Raw genomic sequence first — 21,213 nt, forward strand, 5'->3', positions numbered from 1 at the left:
CAAGCCTTGGTATTACCAAGATACCATCCTTGAGCAAGACCCTTAACCTTTAGTGCTGTATTATGGCTGACCCTGCGCTCTAACCCCTTTATGCAAAGAAAGAATTTCACCGTACAGTAATACACATGTGACAATTATAAAGCCCATTTTCTGACAATAATGACTTAACCATTCATTGAACATTGGAATTTATTACATTGTTTTTTGGTCACCATTTTATAACAGCAATAGGCCACTCGAGCATGTACAATACAGAATTTGTAACATGAGCAAGGTGGTTTTAGACACTCTTGCTTTGTGTCATGCCTGTGAACACCTTTCTCCATGATAAAATGACTAGAGCACATGCTCAAGAGAAACTTCTTGTTTAATATCATGTGGTAAAACAACAAACTGAATTGTTGATTTGAATTAATCTACAAATACCTTTTGGTTTAAATGAGCTTTTTATTAACAAAATGCTGATCATATGCTATCAGAAATTTTCCTATTGTTTTTATTGTCAGTCAGAGATGATGATGTTGGAGTTCATCCCACTGTTCATCCCACTTCATCCCAGATTAATTAAACAACTGCGTGTTTTATATGCAGCACATCACCGCTTATGTAAATAAACTGGGGCAATAATGTTTGCTGTAGCTTTTGCAAGTGCGTCATTAGAGACTGATAGTGTTCTACAGCAGTGCAGCTTTTTTTTATCTGCACTGCTTAGACTTAGTGGTACCACCCGTATGTCTGAAATAGCGAACGGATTGGAAAAAAAACCGTCTCAGATGTGGTATTTTTTCTGATTAAGGGGGTGAGTACTAAAAAATCCTGATGATGCTGCCACCTTTTAAGTGAGTCTTTATGTGTGTACACAGGAGATGGAAACCCCAAAGAGAGCAGTCCTTTTATTAACAGCAGTAGCAGCATTGACATTGAGAAGAGCCAGCAGTATGATGGCAAGCACATGGCCCTGTTTGAGGTACAGTTTCCTTTTTTTCAGATATAGTATTAGAAAAATCACTTAATCTATTAAACTTAATCTATTATTTATTATTATGTATTAATATTGTTCACATTGAAATTTGATACTCTCAGTTTAGCTTTTAATAAGATTTAAATGGTCTCCAAACACAATGGTGAAGAAATTTAGCATTTAATAAAAACTATATCAATATCAAACTGATCTGAGGTTCTCGACAATTTGTTGATGAGGGACATCTGTGTGTGTGTGTGTGTGTGTGTGTGTGTGTGTGTGTGTGTGTGTGTGTGTGTGTGTGTGTGTGTCTGTGTGTGTGTCTGTGTGTAGGAGGAGATGGACACAAGTCCCATGGTGTCCTCTTTGCTCAGCAGCCTTGCCAACTACTCCAACTTGACACAGGGAAGCAAGGAGCATGAGGAGGCTGAGAACAATGAAGAGGCCCGCAAGAAAACCGTGCAGGTAAATGCAGACCCCATGACACCCTATGAAGTACTTGCTTTTGAAAATCTTTAAATATCAAAAGTACAAGAATGGGCATATGAAAGCAAGTATTGGTATCATTTGTGCAGTTTTATGTTCCACTCGTCTAGCTTTTTAAGTTGAATAATATTACAGACACACAGGAAGCATTCCAGTTACTCTCTTGAGAACCTGTGGGGTTACAGTAGCGGTCTCGGGACAGGTTCTAAATCAACACAATTATTTATAGTAGTCACTACGGGTTCCTTTGCATGTGAGCACCACTATGTAGTAGAATTCAAATATTTATACCATTTATATTGTGCTATATTTGTTCTATACTATATGCAATTTATAGCCATTAATAAGCAGCATCGGGTGTGCATTGTTGCAATTCAGTAATTTTGCTTAAACAGGAATGTTACATAGTTGGGCATTTACCACAAATAACTGCAATATCTTACAGTATCTGTATTCTGTGCATCTTTTCTTTTTATCTTTGAAACAGACTTTTGACATGGATCATTTTTTCACCTGCAAAATGATTTAGTATTTATAATGATCTTTTATTTTTTAATTACTAGTTGCATTCATTATTAACCCATGCACGCACTGGTGTGTACAGCTAATCAATCTGCTAATCATTTCATTGATTTGCCATCACCCGTGATGCTGCTGTGAGGTTACTGATTATTGCTTATTGATTGGGTTTGTGTCAGGCTCCTCGTATGGGCACGGTGATGGGGGTCTATCTGCCGTGCATGCAGAACATCTTGGGGGTGATCCTCTTTCTCAGGATGACGTGGCTGGTGGGTGCCGGAGGAGTCCTGGGCACCTTTTTCATCGTTTTTATGTGCTGCTCAACGGTGTGTCTCTTACTCTTTTACTTATTTCCTGATAAACACGCATTTACAACACGTCTCTATTGGTCAGGTCACAATGTCCCATTTGGATTGAGTAAAAACAATACTTTTTTCTGTACTTTTCATGATGAACTTTTTAAAAAGAACAATATTTATATTAGAAACATCTGACTTGTGCTCGACAAAATATGTAATTTAATGAAGCACCACAGGAAGATATGATAAAAGGGTTAAAGCTGCAGCTTGTAATTTCTACATACCTGCTACCTAAAAGGGGGAAATTGCAATTGTAGTTAAAATGTTAAAAAGTCTTCCCTTTCTTTCTTTTTAACTTTTATAGTCCTTTTAATATGAAAAACTAAATATGCTTGTTTCAAAACTAAGGGGACAGAGTTGCTCTGTTCTTGCTGGGGTAATAATAATACATATTCTATTAGTATTAGTGTCATAAATACAATTTTCTTTAGTATAGTATAGTAATGTTTTTCCAATTTTCAACTGTGCAGTTTTATTGAGCCTGGGCCTTCATCTTTCTTAGTGAAAGGTGAAAAAAAAACCACTTTTTTAAAATGTAGATATAATAAAGGCTTCCACACCCCCAATCCAATATCTCTATATCTGAGTTACTCAGGGCCATGTTCCCAGAGCTCAGCTTTGGCTCTGGGCTCTGTACTGTATTGTTGTATCTGAATTACAGCTGTATAATGATATATATTTTAATCATGACCACAAATACCTCAGTAATTGAGTAATTCTTCAGTAAACTGATCTATGGGCTAGCTTGGATGAGGTTAGTTAATGGGGTAATGGTATGTAATGAAGTAAAGTGAGACATTGCTTTTATTGATTGTAGCACAGTAAATCAGGGTTGTGTGTCTAATCTCAGGCAACTCTGGCAATTTTCTGCTTCTGCTTCCCCAACACCACACGACTACAAGCAAATACTGTGTTTGTTTCATAGTCAAAAGCCGGCAAAGCCAAATGTAATATATTTACAGATATTTTATAGTTATTAGTTAATTAATAGTGTCATTTACGTAGCAGTTTTACAGTATCCTATCACTTGACAAAGTCTAATTGGAATTCGAAAACATTTCATGTGATTATATTACATATGAGAAGTGAATAAACGTGGGTAATAAAATACCCTCATACAACCGCATCATTCCTTTACTGAAATCCACTATGATCATGAGCCGCCGAATTCTCCTGCTCTATATGTTTTGCTGCATTTCCTTTATCGAGGCTATACATTTTTATTTTATCCACATGATGTCTTTCGCTGCATAAAGCACTGCATGAACAGAATATTATCACCATGAAGAGACTAACAGATGCACACACACATTTTTTTTCATGTATCTGCAATACATGTTTTAGGCACATGATTGTCTTTTGCACTTATACACTATACTGCATGTGACAATCAAACCTGAGAATCACCTGGATTTACATATATTGTATTGAGCAATATTTGATTTTCGTTGTGGTGAGGAATGAGTAAGGGATTGTACATGTGTGCAATCTAATATTTATATCCAAGGAAAATAATCAAAAGAATGATTTGTTTGGAGAAATGGTAGGAAATGGTATGAAGTACCATTCAAGCACAATATTTTATACACAGATGTTCCACTGTTAGTTAATACATTGATTGTATTGTCGAAGAAATCTTTCTTGTTTTCAGTCCACATTTTTTATCCGAATCATTTTCATGCTTACTGGCAAGTGTTTCAAAGTGGTGGTATATATGTGGGGAAAAAAAACACTTTTAGATATCTCTAGTGTAGAAAGGTCTGCATGCAGGTTATTTTTAATAACTTGAGTGCTGAGCCCACAGAATAGACTTACAGGTCAACAGACATACTGTATACTGACTATTGTTACGTAATACTTTACCATAACCTTCCGTAATAAAAATTCCTGACTTAAGTCACCACTTCAGCGATCATTTAAAATATTTTTTAACAGTGTCAGTGAATTTGAAAGAAAACTCTCGTCTTTTTATTTCGAGCTACCACTAATTCCGAAACTGAGTTTATTTAAGTCTGTGTTTATGTCTGTTTGCAGACTATGCTGACTGCCATTTCAATGAGTGCAATTGCAACAAACGGAGTAGTGCCAGGTAAGCAAAATGCAATGGCCCCTGACTGTGTGTGTATATGTACACCCAGACGATAGCTGTCCTCTTGTTCTTTATGGGCAGTTAGTCACAGACACAGTACAGTTCCCCAGTGAGCTGAGTTCAGCTCCTGTCCCTTAGCGATGCATACATTATGTTTGAGCTACAATGAAGGGTTGGAACACTGAGATAAACATAAAGTCGTAAAAGGTCACATATAAAGTATAAGTCCTGCTAAAAGTAAATATTGTGCCTCTGTTTCAGCTGGTGGGTCGTACTATATGATCTCCCGCTCGCTGGGGCCGGAGTTTGGAGGAGCAGTGGGCATCTGTTTCTACCTAGGAACTACTTTTGCTGGAGCCATGTATATACTCGGCTGCATTGAGATTCTCCTGGTACAAACAAACACTGTGCTCTGCATAGCTTAGAAGACTGTTTTTTTTTTTTTATCCAATACTGATTAACACAATAAACACAACAATTGTTTAGAAACTAGTCATGTGTACTGTATATTTAATGCAAAGATGCATATATTACCAATCGCAGAAGCTGTACAAGATCTGAACTTCGTTTTCTTTGTTGCAGATCTATATAGCTCCACATGCGGCTATATTTAAGATGGAAGGTCTGGATGGACCTGATGCCGAAGCAGCGATGCTTAATAACATGCGTGTGTATGGCAGCATCGTTCTCTCCTTCATGTCCTTGGTGGTGTTTGTTGGTGTGAAGTATGTCAACAAACTCGCGCTGGTTTTCCTCGCCTGCGTCATCCTTTCCATCTTGGCTGTTTATGCCGGAGTGATAAAAAGCGCCATCGAACCACCAGACTTCCCGTATGCTTGTTTGCTGTACTTCATGTCAGACTCATGTTACCACACACTATTTAAAATAATAAAACTGTATTTTCTTGAGCAATTAAATAAAATTTGGCTGTAGTTTCAGGAATAATAAATGAATGCATGTGTTAGGTTTCTTATGTAAGAATATTATTAACATAAATAACATTGTTTATGAACTTTTGGACATTTTACACTTAGATAGATGTTGCACTGCCACTAACTTAGCTCCTTGCTCTGTGTAGGATATGCGTGCTTGGCAATCGAACTCTAATGTCTAAGGGCTTTGATATCTGCGCAAAAACCATCGAGTCAGGCAATGGTACAATTACCACCAAACTCTGGAGAATGTTCTGTGATTCGGAGTTCCTTAACGCTACCTGTGATGAATATTTCACCAACAACAACGTTTCTCAAGTGCAGGGCATTCCCGGCATCACCAGTGGCATCCTGGCAGGTGAGAAAGAACTGTGAAGCTGCTGCTAAAATAGTGGAAGGTAGTGTTGTTCAACTCGAGATCGCTTTTGAAACCACAGATTATTTAGTCTCAGTTAATGTATGTCATAAACCTACAATCTGGCCTACAAAAACTATTTTTTTTACACTAAGACCAGAACCTTATTTTCATGAACAAGTCTCTGCACAAAATGTTTTTGTACATGAAAAACTTAAAATCCAATACAGCTGTGCTATATATTAATTATCATCATTATTATTATTATTATTATTATTATTATTATTATTATTATTATTATGTAACAATATATAATTTTGAATACAGATTGACATTTTTTTTTACTGAATTACTGGAATTGCATAGGTATGTATAAATTAGTGGTTTGCATATAAACTTTTACTATAGCAAAATCATTACATAAAACTTGTTCATGAAAATGTTCTAATCTCAAAAAATGCTTAGTCATTAGTAGGCCAGGGCTGAGTCTAGACCATTTACATTTCCAGTGATTATGTTTCAAAATACTTCATCCTGTGATGTTCAAACTTATGTAGCAAAGCTGAATTTGGTCTTATGTCGTCTCATTTGATCATGCTCAACATGTCCTCAACATGTCCAAAGACTATATTTTGTGTAGTTATTTGCACAAAATTAAAGTACCAATATGGGGTTATTTTGCTAATTTGATTGAAATCCCATGTCATGTGAGGACAATACTATGACCAACAAATTAACACATCTAAGCATCTGGTCTTACTTGGACTCAGTCATGTGTGTTATTGGTCTTCACCCAACTGTCAAACTATGTTTTGGCTCAGACACTATTGGTCATGACACAGCATTAAAGAAGCCTTGAACACTTCTTCTTCAGTGCTTTAGTCAATTACCAGTTCAATAGCACTGATTGTAATATATCGTTAATTAAATTCAAGCATGAAAAAAACCAGTATGGGGCTTCAGACTGGTGCAGTGGTTAAAGTATTTAAACTATCATCAGGAAAATATCTTCTAAATGTAGAAAAAAATCAAGGAAGGTGCGTTACAGTCAGATTTATTATCTGACATGACTCCTGGATGGTTTCCTGTATAATGTTAACACCATGCAATTTGATGATGATGATTATATATCAATGTTTTTTATTAATATTTGAAAGAATTGTGGCTTAACCCTTCTAGAACTTTTATAACATTTTCATAATGTCTTAATATATTAGTTGATTTAACATTTGAACAAAAGAATATGTAGCTTAGAAAGCGTGCTGACAATGAACTACTTCTCTTTGATAGAGAATCTCTTTAGCATCTTCATGTCGAAGAATGACATCTTAGAGAAGCGAGGTATTCCTTCCGTGGCTGAACCCGACGCTCCATTAACCAACACGAACCGTTATGTGCTAGCAGACATCACCAGCTTCTTCACCCTGCTGGTGGGCATCTACTTCCCCTCTGTCACAGGTCAGTACAAGTTCATTAGGGATTAGAGACACTTCTTTCTTATTGAAATGCAGGATTTATGAAGCAAGATCCTTATATTTGACTCTTCTTTTACACTGGAATAATTACTTTTGGTGTGTTTCAACCTTTAGCTTTGTCATGACTTTAGATGTTCTGACTCACTTCCATTAGCATACAATGGTCTACATTAACAAAATGATTAAATGGTTTATCATGCTGAATAATGCATAGTGACATTATTTATCTATTGTATTTTTCAGTGATTTATCTTTCAAGTCATTGAGGTGTAAATTGAAATCATTCGACTCGGGTGTTTTCGCTTTACAGACAGCCAGTTTTATTCAAAAGCGTCTTTTATTTCGGCCTTAGTCAGGGCACCACTATGTAAATGTGTGTGTGTGTGTGTGTGTGTGTGTGTGTGTGTGTGTGTGTGTGTGTGTGTGTGTGTGTGTGTGTGTGTGCGTGTGAATTGCTGTGCTCCTGGCAGCACTGCATTAGCACAATTTGACAAGATTACAGTGGTTTTCATGACTTCTGTCAGTCAAACACACACATACACACATGCACACACTGAGCATGTGCACATGCACAACCTGCAATCAAATCAGATGTCTTAAACAGTGTACCATAATATACACAATAATACACTTATACATTTTCTGAAATTCTCCAGTGGTGTTCGTTTGTGATATGTTATCGTTTCTATAAGTCCTTCGCAGTGACACTGATATAACCTTAGCCTAATAATAAACACATTTTATTAGATTTTTTTTACAAAATATAATTTGAAAACATGTAATTATTAATATAGCGATACTGTATTCTGTAAGTAGGCATTTCCTTGGATTAATGGAAGGAGTCAGCGGTCTCTGTGAATTTTCGGCTACAGAAATGTTTCCAGTATAAAGGAGTTTGCTTTGTCTGATTCCACAGCAATATGACAAGCTTGAATTTGAAATCATTTCTTGCAATGTGTACATCATAGGTATAATGGCTGGCTCCAACCGCTCTGGTGATCTGCAGGATGCTCAGAAGTCCATCCCGATTGGCACAATCCTGGCCATCTCCACAACCTCTTTTATATGTATCCTTAAGCAACCTACAATTCTTGCAGAAAATGTGTGTTTTGGAATACCTGATTAATACTGTTTAATAGTAATAATAATGTCAGATTAGTTCTCCTAAGCGCCGTCTCTGTCAGACATGTCCAGTGTGATTCTATTTGGAGCATGTGTTGAGGGAGTAGTGCTGAGAGACAAGTAAGGAACTCGCTTACACACTGAATTCTAGCATTCTAACTATTAAATATATGCTTTTACTCTCCATTTCCTGCACGTATCCACTCAGAATGTTCTCCTTTTTTATTCTAATTTTATTCTATTTTATGTACAAAAACAATCTTGTCATTTTGCTATGCACAGGTTTGGTGAGGGTGTCAATGGGAACCTGGTCATTGGTACACTGGCATGGCCATCACCTTGGGTGATTGTCTTCGGTTCATTCTTCTCCACTTGTGGGGCAGGGCTTCAGAGTTTGACAGGAGCGCCTCGTCTATTACAGGCCATTGCCCGAGATGGGATTATCCCCTTCCTTAGGGTGAGTGTGAGAAATATGGACATGTCATTTTAGACTTTACATGCTATTATAATACTTGCACACTTAATATATGCTGTTTGGCAGGTGTTTGGTCACGGGAAAGCTAACGGTGAGCCCACATGGGCACTCCTTCTGACAGCCACCATATGTGAGATTGGTATCCTTATTGCCTCTCTTGATGCTGTCGCACCAATCCTCTCTATGTACGTAATACCTCTGATGCAATATACATAACCACTTCATCGAGATAAGACTGGCTCTTGTGTACTTTAACTGTCATACAAGTTTTCTTTTATTAGAATGAATGCAAAAATATTGTGCATCATGAAATATTGGTTTTAACCTTTAGTTTGTGATGCAGACCAAATAAATGAAATGAATGATGATTGTGAAATTATGGTGGAAAGAAAATTGAAGAATTGGACTCATTCCTAGGTTTACATCAAGTTAAATTGATGAAAGCTACATATTGTGAGATTTTACAAGGACAAAGATCTTGGGTTTACAGTAGATGTAGCTTTAGATAAACTCTTTGGAGAAACCATGATGGTATCTATTGAAAGACCTTCTTGAGGTTAATCAGTGTTAGTGTGGTTGTAAAAAAATGGCATTGAGGTTTGCATGGAGTTGAAAACTGAGCCCTTAAAGGTTCTTCATCTGATGGGTCAATTAAAAAAGCAAACTTTTTTATACAGAAGTGTGTGCATTTGGTGCAATTTAATGGAAGTTCAGGTTTGGACGTTCAAGCATTGTCTCACAAGCAGCAATTATTTTATTTTATTTCACTGAATTCCACCTGATATATTACTAACTAACACACACGAGACACCTAATTTCTATTTTTGTTCTGTGTCAGTTTAATTTATTATTTTGTCCAATTATCAGTATATGTATATATATATATATATATATATATATATATATATATATATATATATATATATATATATATATATATATACAGTGAGGAAAATAAGTATTTGAACACCCTGCTATTTTGCAAGTTCTCCCACTTAGAAATCATGGAGGGGTCTGAAATTATCATCGTAGGTGCATGTCCACTGTGAGAGACATAATCTAAAAGAAAAAAATCCAGGATTCACAATATATGATTTTTAAACTATTTATTTGTATGATACAGCTGCAAATAAGTTTTGAACACCTGTCTATCAGCTAGAATTCTGACCCTCAAAGACCTGTTAGTCTGCCTTTAAAATGTCCACCTCCACTACATTTATTATCCTAAATTAGATGCACCTGTTTGAGGTCGTTAGCTGCATAAAGACACCTGTCCACCCCATACAATCAGTAAGAATCCAACTACTAACATGGCTAAGACCAAAGAGCTGTCCAAAGACACTAGAGACAAAATTGTACACCTCCACAAGGCTGGAAAGGGCTACGGGGAAATTGCCAAGCAGCTTGGTTAAAAAAGGTCCAATGTTGGAGCAATCATTAGAAAATGGAAGAAGCTAAACATGACTGTCAATCTCCCTCGGACTGGGGCTCCATGCAAGATATCACCTCGTGGGGTCTCAATGATCCTAAGGAAGGTGAGAAATCAGTCCAGAACTACACGGGAGGAGCTGGTCAATGACCTGAAAAGAGCTGGGACCACCGTTTCCAAGGTTACTGTTGGTAATACACTAAGACGTCATGGTTTGAAATCATGCATGGCACGGAAGGTTCCCCTGCTTAAACCAGCACATGTCCAGGCACGTCTTAAGTTTGCCAATGACCATTTGGATGATCCAGAGGAGTCATGGGAGAAAGTCATGTGGTCAGATGAGACCAAAATAGAACTTTTGGGTCATAATCCCACTAAACGTGTTTGGAGGAAGAAGAATGATGAGTACCATCCCAAGAACACCATCCCTACTGTGAAGCATGGGGGTGGTAGCATCATGCTTTGGGGGTGTCTTTCTGCACATGGGACAGGGCGACTGCACTGTATTAAGGAGAGGATGACTGGGGCCATGTATTGCGAGATTTTGGGGAACAACCTCCTTCCCTCAGTTAGAGCATTAAAGATGGGTCGAGGCTGGGTCTTCCAACATGACAATGACCCGAAGCACACAGCCAGGATAACCAAGGAGTGGCTCTGTAAGAAGCATATCAAGGTTCTGGCATGGCCTAGCCAGTCTCCAGACCTAAACCCAATAGAGAATCTTTGGAGGGAGCTCAAACTCCGTGTTTCTCAGCGACATGCCAGAAACCTGACTGATCTAGAGATCTGTGTGGAGGAGTGGGCCAAAATCCCTCCTGCAGTGTGTGCACACCTGGTGAAAAACTACAGGAAACGTTTGACCTCTGTAATTGCAAACAAAGGCTCCTGTACCAAATATTAACATTGACTTTCTCAGGTGTTCAAATACTTATTTGCAGCTGTATCATACAAATAAATAGTTTAAAAATCATATATTGTGATTTCTGGATTTTTTTTTTAGATTATGTCTCTCACAGTGGACATGCACCTACGATGACAATTTCAGACCCCTCCATGATTTCTGAGTGGGAGAACTTGCAAAATAGCAGGGTGTTCAAATACTTATTTTCCTCACTGTATATATATATATATATATATATATATATATATATATATATATATATATATATATATATATATATATATATATATATATACACACACAGTATATTAGGCTCATTATAACTGTCGACATAACTGTAATGCCATGTTGTTCCTTTCACACAGGTTTTTCTTGATGTGCTACATGTTTGTGAACCTGGCTTGTGCTCTGCAGACGCTCCTCAGAACACCAAACTGGAGGCCACGCTTCAAATTCTACCACTGGTTGGTGCAACCTTAAACTCACTCGTGTTTAGTTACACAGATTAGTTACACAGAACGTGCCAACAAACAGACTACACATTATAACATTCGATTCTTCTTGTAGGTTTTTCAAAAGCATTGTCAAATTCTTAAAAAGGATTCAGAAAGCATAATGTAGGGTGTGTTTATGATCCTAACCAAGGCCAGTATTCACCGCGGCTCAGGATGTTGCGGCTATTTGAGGGGAATGTGTAAATGAATAAAACGAATGAACTTTTGACACAATTTGTCAGTAATAAAACCACATAAATAAAATGAATGGCAGTAATTGTTTAAGAGTGAGCTGGAAACCATTACTGAGGTTTCAAAGTTTTACCCCTAATGTGCTATTATTACACATCTCTAATTGAATGAGGCCAGTTTAAATGATCTATGGCAATGTGTCCATAAAGCAGTAAATTGCATTTTACACTCACTGATAGAATATAGTATTTTCTTTTTTTTTAATTAAAGCTACAGTCAGTTGGCTTTTAGAAATTTGTGCCCATAAGCAAAACTTAATAACCAATAAGTCAGGAAAAAGCACTATATGTGTGTGCTGTTATAGGGAATTTGTTTAAAACAAGGTAGTGTGCTCAGGCTAGACATGAAATGGAGATACTGGTTACTGTTACCATTTAGAAAGTGGTAAAAAAAAAACCCATCCTGAATAGTTTTGTTCCTAAATATTGACAACTGTTATGCAGTAATATACACTATTTTTAACCATTTAAAATTGCATTTAATGTTGTGTAATGTACATCAATCTATGACCTCAAATGACTGTAAAAGAGTAGAAAGGACTTTACTCATAATCTCACACTCCGGTGCTCATGTTAGTTCTCACTCTCCAGTGTTCTGGATTGTTTTAAGATTTATAATCACACTCTTGATGTCACCCAAATGAGGATGGGTTCCCCTTTTGAGTCTGGTTCCTCTCAAGGTTTCTTCCTCATAACATCTAAGGGAGTTTTTCCTTGCCACAGTCGCCACGGCTGCTCATCAGGGATAAATACACATCGTTCACCTTAACTGTAAATTCTGTAAAGCTGCTTTGAGACAATGTCTGTTGTGAAAAGCGCTATAGAAATAAACTTGATTTGACTTGACAATCAAGTTAGTTCCTGTCATCATTTATGTAATTGCAGCGATAAACTTCTTTTGCAAGAAGTTGTCCTGAAATTCTGGAAACTGCTTCTAAGACTGGAGACTCATTTCATATGTCAAATAAATATCTCTTTGTAAAAAACAATTGAACAACTATTTTGGTTAAATATGCAACAAATAAGATTTGTTTTTAATATTAGGCTTGGATTGTGCGGAAAGTCCACCATAATCTCAACGTTCCCTGTGAACAAGTTGTTACTATAGAAACAGATTTATTAATTACAGTAATTAACATTAGTACAAACCTATGATTTCAATTACAGCTGCCACTGCTGTCAGAGCTGCTGCTACAGACAATTTATAAACACTATATGAACTTTCTGATTAAAAAATTTAACAAAAGGCTCTAAATCGAAAGACTTGTATAACCAAAGCTCTGTAGTTTTTAGTGATTTCCTTATCCAGCAATAAATAATCACATTTACCCTGCTTTATTTCCCTTTTCATCCAGGGCGCTGTCCTTTCTGGGTATGAGCTTGTGTCTCTCCCTGATGTTCATCTGCTCTTGGTATTATGCCATTGTGGCAATGGTCATTGCTAGCTGCATCTACAAATACATCGAGTTCTGCGGGTAAGTGGCCATAAATGCCCCTGGGAGCAAAAACAGACACGCAGCCGGAGGTGTCACCACACACTAGATGAGCCTCTTACTTGGCAAAGTGCTATTATTATCCACTCATTTGGGCCAGGTTGGCAGTTTTTGCCCCTTGCCTCATGCCTTTGTTTCAAGAGGCGCTGGATCAATATGCTGCACTCTGGTATTTAATGCAATTTATGGTGGTGTAAAACCACTGCGGTGTGTACGGTATTAAGATATCGGGTGAGGACAAAGGAATTAAGAGCGCTCTAATTAGTAAGAAAGTGCTTTTAATGAAGCCATGTGGACTCTCTGGGGTATTTTTTTTTCTCTGTTTCAGTGCAGAGAAAGAGTGGGGTGATGGGATACGCGGCATTTCTCTTAGCGCTGCCCGTTATGCTCTGATGAGGTTGGAGGAAGGACCGCCACATACCAAAAACTGGAGGTGAGCAACATCACCATGCACCAACAACATGCAATCATCAGCAGTTCCTTCCAATTAAATGATATATAGCTAGTCCAAAAAAAAATCTGATAATGATACATGGGATATAATTTTTTAATGTTCTCAGGACCTACCAAGAACATCTGCAATTATAGAAAAAACGTGACCAATAAGACTAATGGGGAAGCAAATATATTGATATTATTGTAACATTATCATCTAAAGTAATTTACAGGAATGACAAATGACAAATGTTCTGTCTTCCTCAGACCACAGATCATGGTACTGGTTGGGTTGGATGCTGAGCAGAATGTGGAGCAGCCACGCCTCCTCTCACTGACCAATCAACTTAAGGCAGGCAAAGGCTTGACCATCGTGGGTGCTTGTGTTGAGGGAACATACCTTAACAATCACCCTGAAGCACAGAAAGCAGAACAGGTCAGCATGTATATGTTCTCACACAAACACCCACACACACACACACACACACACACACACACACACACACAAATTCACGCATGAAATCCCCAAAAATATCAGTGTACATCAAACCTCTGCTTCGGCTTCTTAGTCCCTGAGGAAGCTGATGGAGACAGAGAGGGTGAAGGGATTCAGTCAAGTGGTGATCTCCTCCAACCTACGTGATGCCACCTCTCATCTGATCCAAGCCGGAGGACTCGGCGGTTTACGCCACAACACTGTGGTCATCGGCTTCCCGAAGAACTGGAAGCAACACGAGGACAACCGGCAACTAAGGAATTTCATTGGTATGACACTGAGCTTCTATGTACAGTTTTTTACACTATACAGACAAATGTATTGGGAGACCTGACTTTCCCATATGTGGTTCTTTCCCAAACAAAGTTGCAAAGTTGAAGGCATACATTCGTTTAGGATGTCTTTGGATGTGGTAGCCTGAAAATTTCTATTCACTTGAACTTGGAGACCCAAAACTGTTCCAGCAATGTCCTTTCACAAGCAAATTTCATGAAGATGTGTTTGCATGGGTTGGAGTAGAAGATCTCCTGCTATAGAGTTCTGATCTCAACACTTTTGGAACACTGACTGCACCCCAGGCCCCCTCACCTCGACTACATCAGAGTAATTTTTCAGAGTAATTTACATTTATACAGCTATGAAGTTAAGGGTCTTGCTCAGGGGCCCAGGAGTGGCAACTTAGTGTGGCTGCGATTTGAACTCTCGATCTTCAGATCCAAAGTCCCTTAATGCTTTTAACACTAAGCCACCACCTCCCCGACAAGTGATAGTAGAAATTCTGTTATAATTTAAGATTTTTTTAAATGATCCTAATGGAGAAAGTTACCTTTCAAAATGTACTGGCACTAATTTTGCATGTAAAAACTATTTAATTGTTTTTGCCAATTCCTTCTAAAAAAGGAAAGAAATTGTAGTCTGTTCCATAAATATTAATGTTGCTAAAAGTTGAGATAAAGATGAGATTTTGCAGCAGTTTTGCAATTTTTTTTATAGATAAACTGTTCCTGTCAGACTTCTATTTCTATTAAGAAAAAACAATTACTTATAATAAAAACATTTTTACTCTTTAAATGGCAAATCCAAAATGCATTAATGTATTGGGTGTTTCTCCTTTTTAGAGGTTGTGAGGGAGACCACGGCGGCTCACTTGGCTCTTCTGGTACCAAAAAACATTGCTGCATATCCGTCCAATGGCGAGCGCTTCTCTGAGGGCCACATTGACGTCTGGTGGGTTGTCCATGATGGTGGAATGCTTATGCTCCTGCCTTTCTTGCTGCGCCAGCACAAGGTACCCATGAAACCTGCTCTCATGTTTTAGGGTCAGTCTACACTCTAGATATTAAGAAATGAACTAAAAGCTTTTTGTTGTTGTTGTTTTTTTTTTATTATGATACTTTCAAATTTTTTATTTTGCTCTGTAGAAGCATTTCTCATCTTTAATTTCTTGATAATAGCTGAGTTAAAGAGAAAGGAAGTTAAACCATGACATGAAATTATTATTATTGTATTAAGGTTTTTTTCTCGGCCCAAAAGTGCATACATTTAACCGGAATCAGGGACTAAAAAGGTTATTGTTAATATTATATTGTATAGCATCTGTTATGTAAAATATTTGTGGGCATGCTGTTACAGCAGTATGGAGGATATGTGTGGTTTAAGTGCAGATATTGGAAATGTTTTTTTGTGGCCTAATGCATTATAATAGCTATAAATATTTAAATATTTTAAATATTAAATGTCATTTTTATTGTGGTCCTGTTTTTCCTCTCTCTCATTAAGCTATTATGACAGAAAATGTAGCTTAGTTTAAGTTGGAAAAAAAATGGAAAATTGCCTCACAGCTGGCAAGTGTCCGAGTTGCTGCTTTAGACAATTAATCCCACCTTCTGACCAATCAGAATTGAGAGTTCTACAGTGCTGTGTTTTACTGATTGCATCATCACATCCTTAATACAATAAATAATAGGTTGGGTTTTTCATATTGTCAAATAAGCCAGTGTGAGTATGTGTGTGTGTGTGTGTGTGTGTGTGTGTGTGTGTGTGTGTGTGTGTGTGTGTGTGTGTGTGTGTGTGTGTGTGTGTGTGTGTTTGTGTTTGTTTAGGTGTGGAGGAAATGCAAAATGCGCATCTTTACCGTGGCTCAGATGGATGACAACAGCATTCAGATGAAGAAGGACGTGATGACCTTCCTCTACCACCTGCGACTCGATGCTGAGGTGGAGGTGGTGGAGATGGTGAGATGCAAAACTTTACAAATATATATATTTACACACATGCACAGAAACATACTGACTCTTTCTCACCCTGTGCCCAAAGCATGACAGTGATATCTCAGCATACACCTACGAGAAGACTCTGGTAATGGAACAGAGGTCACAGATCCTTAAAGAGATGCACCTCACCAAGAACGAGTGGGAGAGAGAGGTACCCCCCCCCCCCCCAATGCAGTTTTATACAGTACATCGTAGCATCTGTAGCATCAACTGATATGAACAAGAAAGAGAAATAAATATAAAAAAAAGATGAGAAAGAATACGAACAGGACAATAGGAAAGAAAATGAAAAAACAAAACAGAGAACAATTGTATAATACAGGATACATTCAAATATAAAATAGAATTGAAAATAAAATATAATATTTAAATATTGGAATATTTAAATATTTTTATTTAAATATTAGAATCACATATGTTTAAAATAATAGGGTAGTATACAGTAGTATGTATATATATATATATATATATATATATATATATATATATATATATATATATAAAATTGTATGTAATATAATATAATGTAATCCAATATATAATAATAATAATAATAATAATAATAATAATAATAATAATAATAATAATAATAATAATAATAATAATAGAGAACAGGACAGAACCAAATTTTTGTGTCCTTTTATTACCAAAAAAGCAGCTTTACAGACATTGTTTCCTTAAAGTATGTATTAGAACACGCAAGCAAGTTGCACATTAGACAATTTCTGCTATCAAACTGAAAGCAAATGTTTCCAATTAGATAGTTTGGGGGAATTAAATTTTGTGTCCTCTCCAGATTCAGAGCATCACAGATGTGTCTCGTGGTTCCATTCGCCGGAAGAACCCATCCAACACTCATCCACCGAAGAACATCAGCGAGGAGCCAGCAGAGGGCAGTACTGAGGCAAAACCTGAGGAAGAGGTAGCTGTTTAAAATGATTTTCCACCAAGGAGGTGAACACTGGGTCTGAAACTGGGCCTAGTCTCTAAACTTTGGTTGATGCGACTTGCTTGACACCAACTGTAGCTCACAGGACCGACATTAAGACCTAAACAAGTAGCTGTGGCTGATTTTTTTCTAGCCCATACTATAGACTCTAAATGTAGTGATTGTGAAGGCACATGTGGTAAAATGAACATGACATTTTCTCAAACTATTCTTTCTAAGTATGTTTTCGGTGCAAAACAAATTTATGACCATGCTTTATTTTTATAATGATTTATTTTTTTCTTTACTAAACCCTTTCTTAACCCTTTCTCACTCCTTTCTCAGTCTATCCGTCTCTCCTTTTTCCGACAGATACAGCTCATCCAAGGTAAGAATGCCACACCCACCCCGACAAGCCCTGTCTCCCCGATGCCTACAGACAAAGGGGCCATGAGTCCTAGTGAGGAGGTGCAAATGACCTGGAGTGACGATTTAGACAAGTCAAAGAATCCATCTGCGGCTAACCCGGAGACAACTAAAGACATGTTTAACATAAAGCCGTGAGTCATTTAAACTAGTTTTTTATGGTAAATATCTGCCCTAAAGAGATTATGCAGTTAAGGACACAGAATGAATGGTATGTTAAGGCAGTCACCTCTGACAGATGAAAATAGTGATGTATAGCTTGGCTCCAGTCTGACAAAGTCAATTACAAATATGAAAAAAATAAAAATAAAAATCTAGTCAAATACCACACACATGTAGAACCGGCAAAAATTGATTTTAAATAATGTAATAATACAAAATGTAAATGTATTATGATTCTGGTAGATAGTATTTGAAATATTTTATGTTATAAGCTCTAAATGCACTGTTGTTCTCTTCTGGACACGCTTCAGGGAATGGGAAAACCTGTGAGTACCTTTCCATGTCAGCCTAACACCCTTACACACATCTTTTCCATATACAGTGTGATATAAGACCAGATTCAGCGTATACATGGACAAGATCTATATTATATAGCAGGATATTTTACAGAAATATACTGCTTTAATAGCACTTTCCCAAAGCGTTTACTTAAAGCAGATAAGAAGCATTGTCCATGCTGAAAACGTCTCTAAAACTTTAAGTAAGCTTCGGATATCTGAAGTTATTTCATGTATTTTGCAGGAACCAGTTCAACGTGAGGCGCATGCACCACGCGCAAAAGCTTAACGAAGTGATCGTGAAAAAGTCGCAAGACGCAAAGTTAGTCCTGCTGAACATGCCTGGGCCTCCGAAAAACCGCAAAGGAGAAGAAAACTGTATCCTTTCTTACATTGAAACAGATGTTTATAAAGATTTGGTGAAAAATCAAGCCAAGTGCGATTTTTAGCTAGCATATACGTTGATGTTTCTACAGGACGATGGTGCAACATGTACACAAGGCATGTGCAAATACACAACAGTGTGAGAGTAGAGCAAGACAATAAGTGCATGTGCTACTTATGCAATTTATGCAGATATCACTTTCACAGATGTCCTCTAAAAAATATATATATATATATAATGCATAATCAGTGGGAGCTTCATTTATTGATGCATAGAAAAAAAAATATGCCTGAAACAGGGAATATAGGCGAAAATGGTCTGTGCAGACTGGTACCAAAGGATCCATGGCTCATTACCAGTCCACGACCTGGTGTTTGGGGACCCCTGATTTAACTGACATATTATCATAAGCATAACTTACATTCCCTGATTACACACAGTTTGAGTATATTTATAATGATATAGCCATATATATATATATATATATATATATATATATATATATATATATATATATATATATATATATATATATATATATATTATTTTTTTTTTTCTCTAGGTTAAGTTTGCCTCAGTTGTTGAAAAGATATTTTAGGAATGGTAGACATTGTAGCCTGTGCTAGAAGTTATACTCTTTGATTCACTCGTTTTGCAGACATGGAGTTCCTCGAGGTCCTGACTGAAGGTCTCAATCGAGTCCTCCTGGTGCGTGGCGGTGGCCGTGAGGTCATTACCATCTACTCCTAATGGACAAAAACACATCCTCCCTGTGAAGTCTCTCTTTCATGCCATGTTGCTCATTCAGCATCTTAGCATTCCCAGACTCTGCCATGAGCAATAGAGCCCCAGCACATATCAAACTACTTTGCACTACATAATCAGAGACCTCATCGTTACACCAGCTTAACCATTACTCTAGTTTGGCATTTTTTTTCTTTTTTTTCTCGTCTGAAATTATCTACAATACTCCCACTCTATTTTATTTTGCAAATAGATATGTAGTTGAGTTTCACATGACTGATATCCCAAAGTTAGACTCAGCCGAACACCCTGATACTGTAATGCTGAGGCAAAAGCAGGTTTCATTATCAAGCTTCTGAAAACGTCTTCCAGTGTTGTCGTCGTAAGGCCCGAGAAGCACTTTGAATCAAACCACAGAATGTGTGTGTGTGTGTGTGTGTGTGTGTGTGTGTGTGTGTGTGTGTGTGTGTGTGTGTGTGTGTGTGTGTGTGTGCTCAGAGAGCCGAACCATGTAGCTGTCCATGTGTCAGTGCCATGGACGTGTCCAAATATAGAAAAGTAATGGTTTAGACAGAGCGTATGTGTGTGTTTGTGTGATGAGTGGTCACTTTTAATATATTGAAGCTTAAAACAGAAAACAGGGATTTAAGCTTCTTGGAAACTTGATAATAACCTGAAGGCAGTTTTATATTTTTAACACACAAATCTCAGCTTTCAGACTTTCATAGTATTTACACTGATAACAGATAGAGATAAAATGCGAACGATACTGATGGCATCAGCATATCGCAAAGAGATACAGTATGTACATATTGCAGTATAAATATATTATTCATATTATTGCTTAAAAGAAGAAAGCACCACATTAAAAGCTTTATCAATTAAATGTATCTATAGTGAATGAAAAAAAAAAAAGATGAAAATATTCTAAAAGAACACAAAGAAATGTTCCAATTTATTGTATATTGTGAATATTTATCTACACAAAAGATTATTACATCATCAGCAGTTTTGGATGAATACCATGATGATCACCAGCTTCTGCCAAACACTGAAATGTGCAATGTGTGCCATACGAACAAAACAAAAAAAAAAAAAGACATTTTTAAATAGGACCTTTCTCTCTTAGGTGAAAGAGAAACACTGATTATATTCCTACAAATAAGCTAATGAGGCATTTTCCTTGACCTTCATTCATTTTGTATTGTTTAAATAATGCGCCAAACATTTTCTCACCAAAAAAACTAATCACACTGCACAGTGAGCATTCTCTATTTTTTAAATGTTACATTAGTCATATTATATATATATATATATATATATATATATATATATATATATATATATATATATATATATATATATATATATATATATATATGAGCAAATCACAAATATTTACAACTATTGTTCTATATTTACTTAGTAGAAGTAGTTTATATAAAATATATACAGTATATATATATATATATATCCATATATCCTCTTATTTATTTTTTTTGTAAAAATGCAAAAAAGAAAATGTTTACTGAGTAGACTAGTGAAAAAACTTAATTCTGCTGTCTCGTGCAAATCTGAAGGTGAAGGAGAAACTAGAATCTGATTGCACTGACGATTCTGCTTTTCTCCCACATGTACAGTACATATATATATGTATAAGAATCACATCAAGCTACATGAGAGAG

The 21,213-nt window shown here is 36.8% G+C and overlaps 1 protein-coding gene across 6 annotated transcripts in view; it reads left to right on the forward strand.

Annotated features, from left to right (window-relative positions):
- Positions 1 to 20,443, forward strand: part of slc12a5b (solute carrier family 12 member 5b) — a 63,950-nt gene extending 43,507 nt beyond the window's left edge. Inside the window, exons 2-26 of one of the 6 annotated variants that reach the window (XM_083554744.1) lie at positions 864 to 967; positions 1,295 to 1,426; positions 2,146 to 2,292; positions 4,360 to 4,414; positions 4,676 to 4,806; positions 4,997 to 5,244; positions 5,493 to 5,704; positions 6,992 to 7,159; positions 8,145 to 8,243; positions 8,361 to 8,418; positions 8,581 to 8,755; positions 8,840 to 8,958; positions 11,469 to 11,567; positions 13,204 to 13,323; positions 13,670 to 13,774; positions 14,044 to 14,212; positions 14,346 to 14,541; positions 15,391 to 15,560; positions 16,375 to 16,506; positions 16,589 to 16,696; positions 17,342 to 17,467; positions 17,819 to 18,033; positions 18,373 to 18,387; positions 18,644 to 18,777; positions 19,443 to 20,443. In XM_083554744.1, coding sequence (XP_083410870.1) covers positions 864 to 967; positions 1,295 to 1,426; positions 2,146 to 2,292; positions 4,360 to 4,414; positions 4,676 to 4,806; positions 4,997 to 5,244; positions 5,493 to 5,704; positions 6,992 to 7,159; positions 8,145 to 8,243; positions 8,361 to 8,418; positions 8,581 to 8,755; positions 8,840 to 8,958; positions 11,469 to 11,567; positions 13,204 to 13,323; positions 13,670 to 13,774; positions 14,044 to 14,212; positions 14,346 to 14,541; positions 15,391 to 15,560; positions 16,375 to 16,506; positions 16,589 to 16,696; positions 17,342 to 17,467; positions 17,819 to 18,033; positions 18,373 to 18,387; positions 18,644 to 18,777; positions 19,443 to 19,534 — 3,329 coding nt within the window. In that variant the 3' untranslated portion in view covers positions 19,535 to 20,443. Of the gene's footprint in view, positions 1 to 863; positions 968 to 1,294; positions 1,427 to 2,145; positions 2,293 to 4,359; positions 4,415 to 4,675; positions 4,807 to 4,996; positions 5,245 to 5,492; positions 5,705 to 6,991; positions 7,160 to 8,144; positions 8,244 to 8,360; positions 8,419 to 8,580; positions 8,756 to 8,839; positions 8,959 to 11,468; positions 11,568 to 13,203; positions 13,324 to 13,669; positions 13,775 to 14,043; positions 14,213 to 14,345; positions 14,542 to 15,390; positions 15,561 to 16,374; positions 16,507 to 16,588; positions 16,697 to 17,341; positions 17,468 to 17,818; positions 18,051 to 18,372; positions 18,388 to 18,643; positions 18,778 to 19,442 lie in introns of all 6 variants that reach the window. The other 5 variants (XM_083554745.1, XR_014535753.1, XR_014535754.1 and 2 more) reach the window with 5 other exon arrangements.
- The last annotated feature ends 770 nt before the right edge of the window (positions 20,444 to 21,213 follow it).

Source organism: Silurus aristotelis, assembly GCF_946808225.1.
Source record: "Silurus aristotelis genome assembly, chromosome: 11".
Lineage (NCBI taxonomy): Eukaryota > Metazoa > Chordata > Actinopteri > Siluriformes > Siluridae > Silurus > Silurus aristotelis.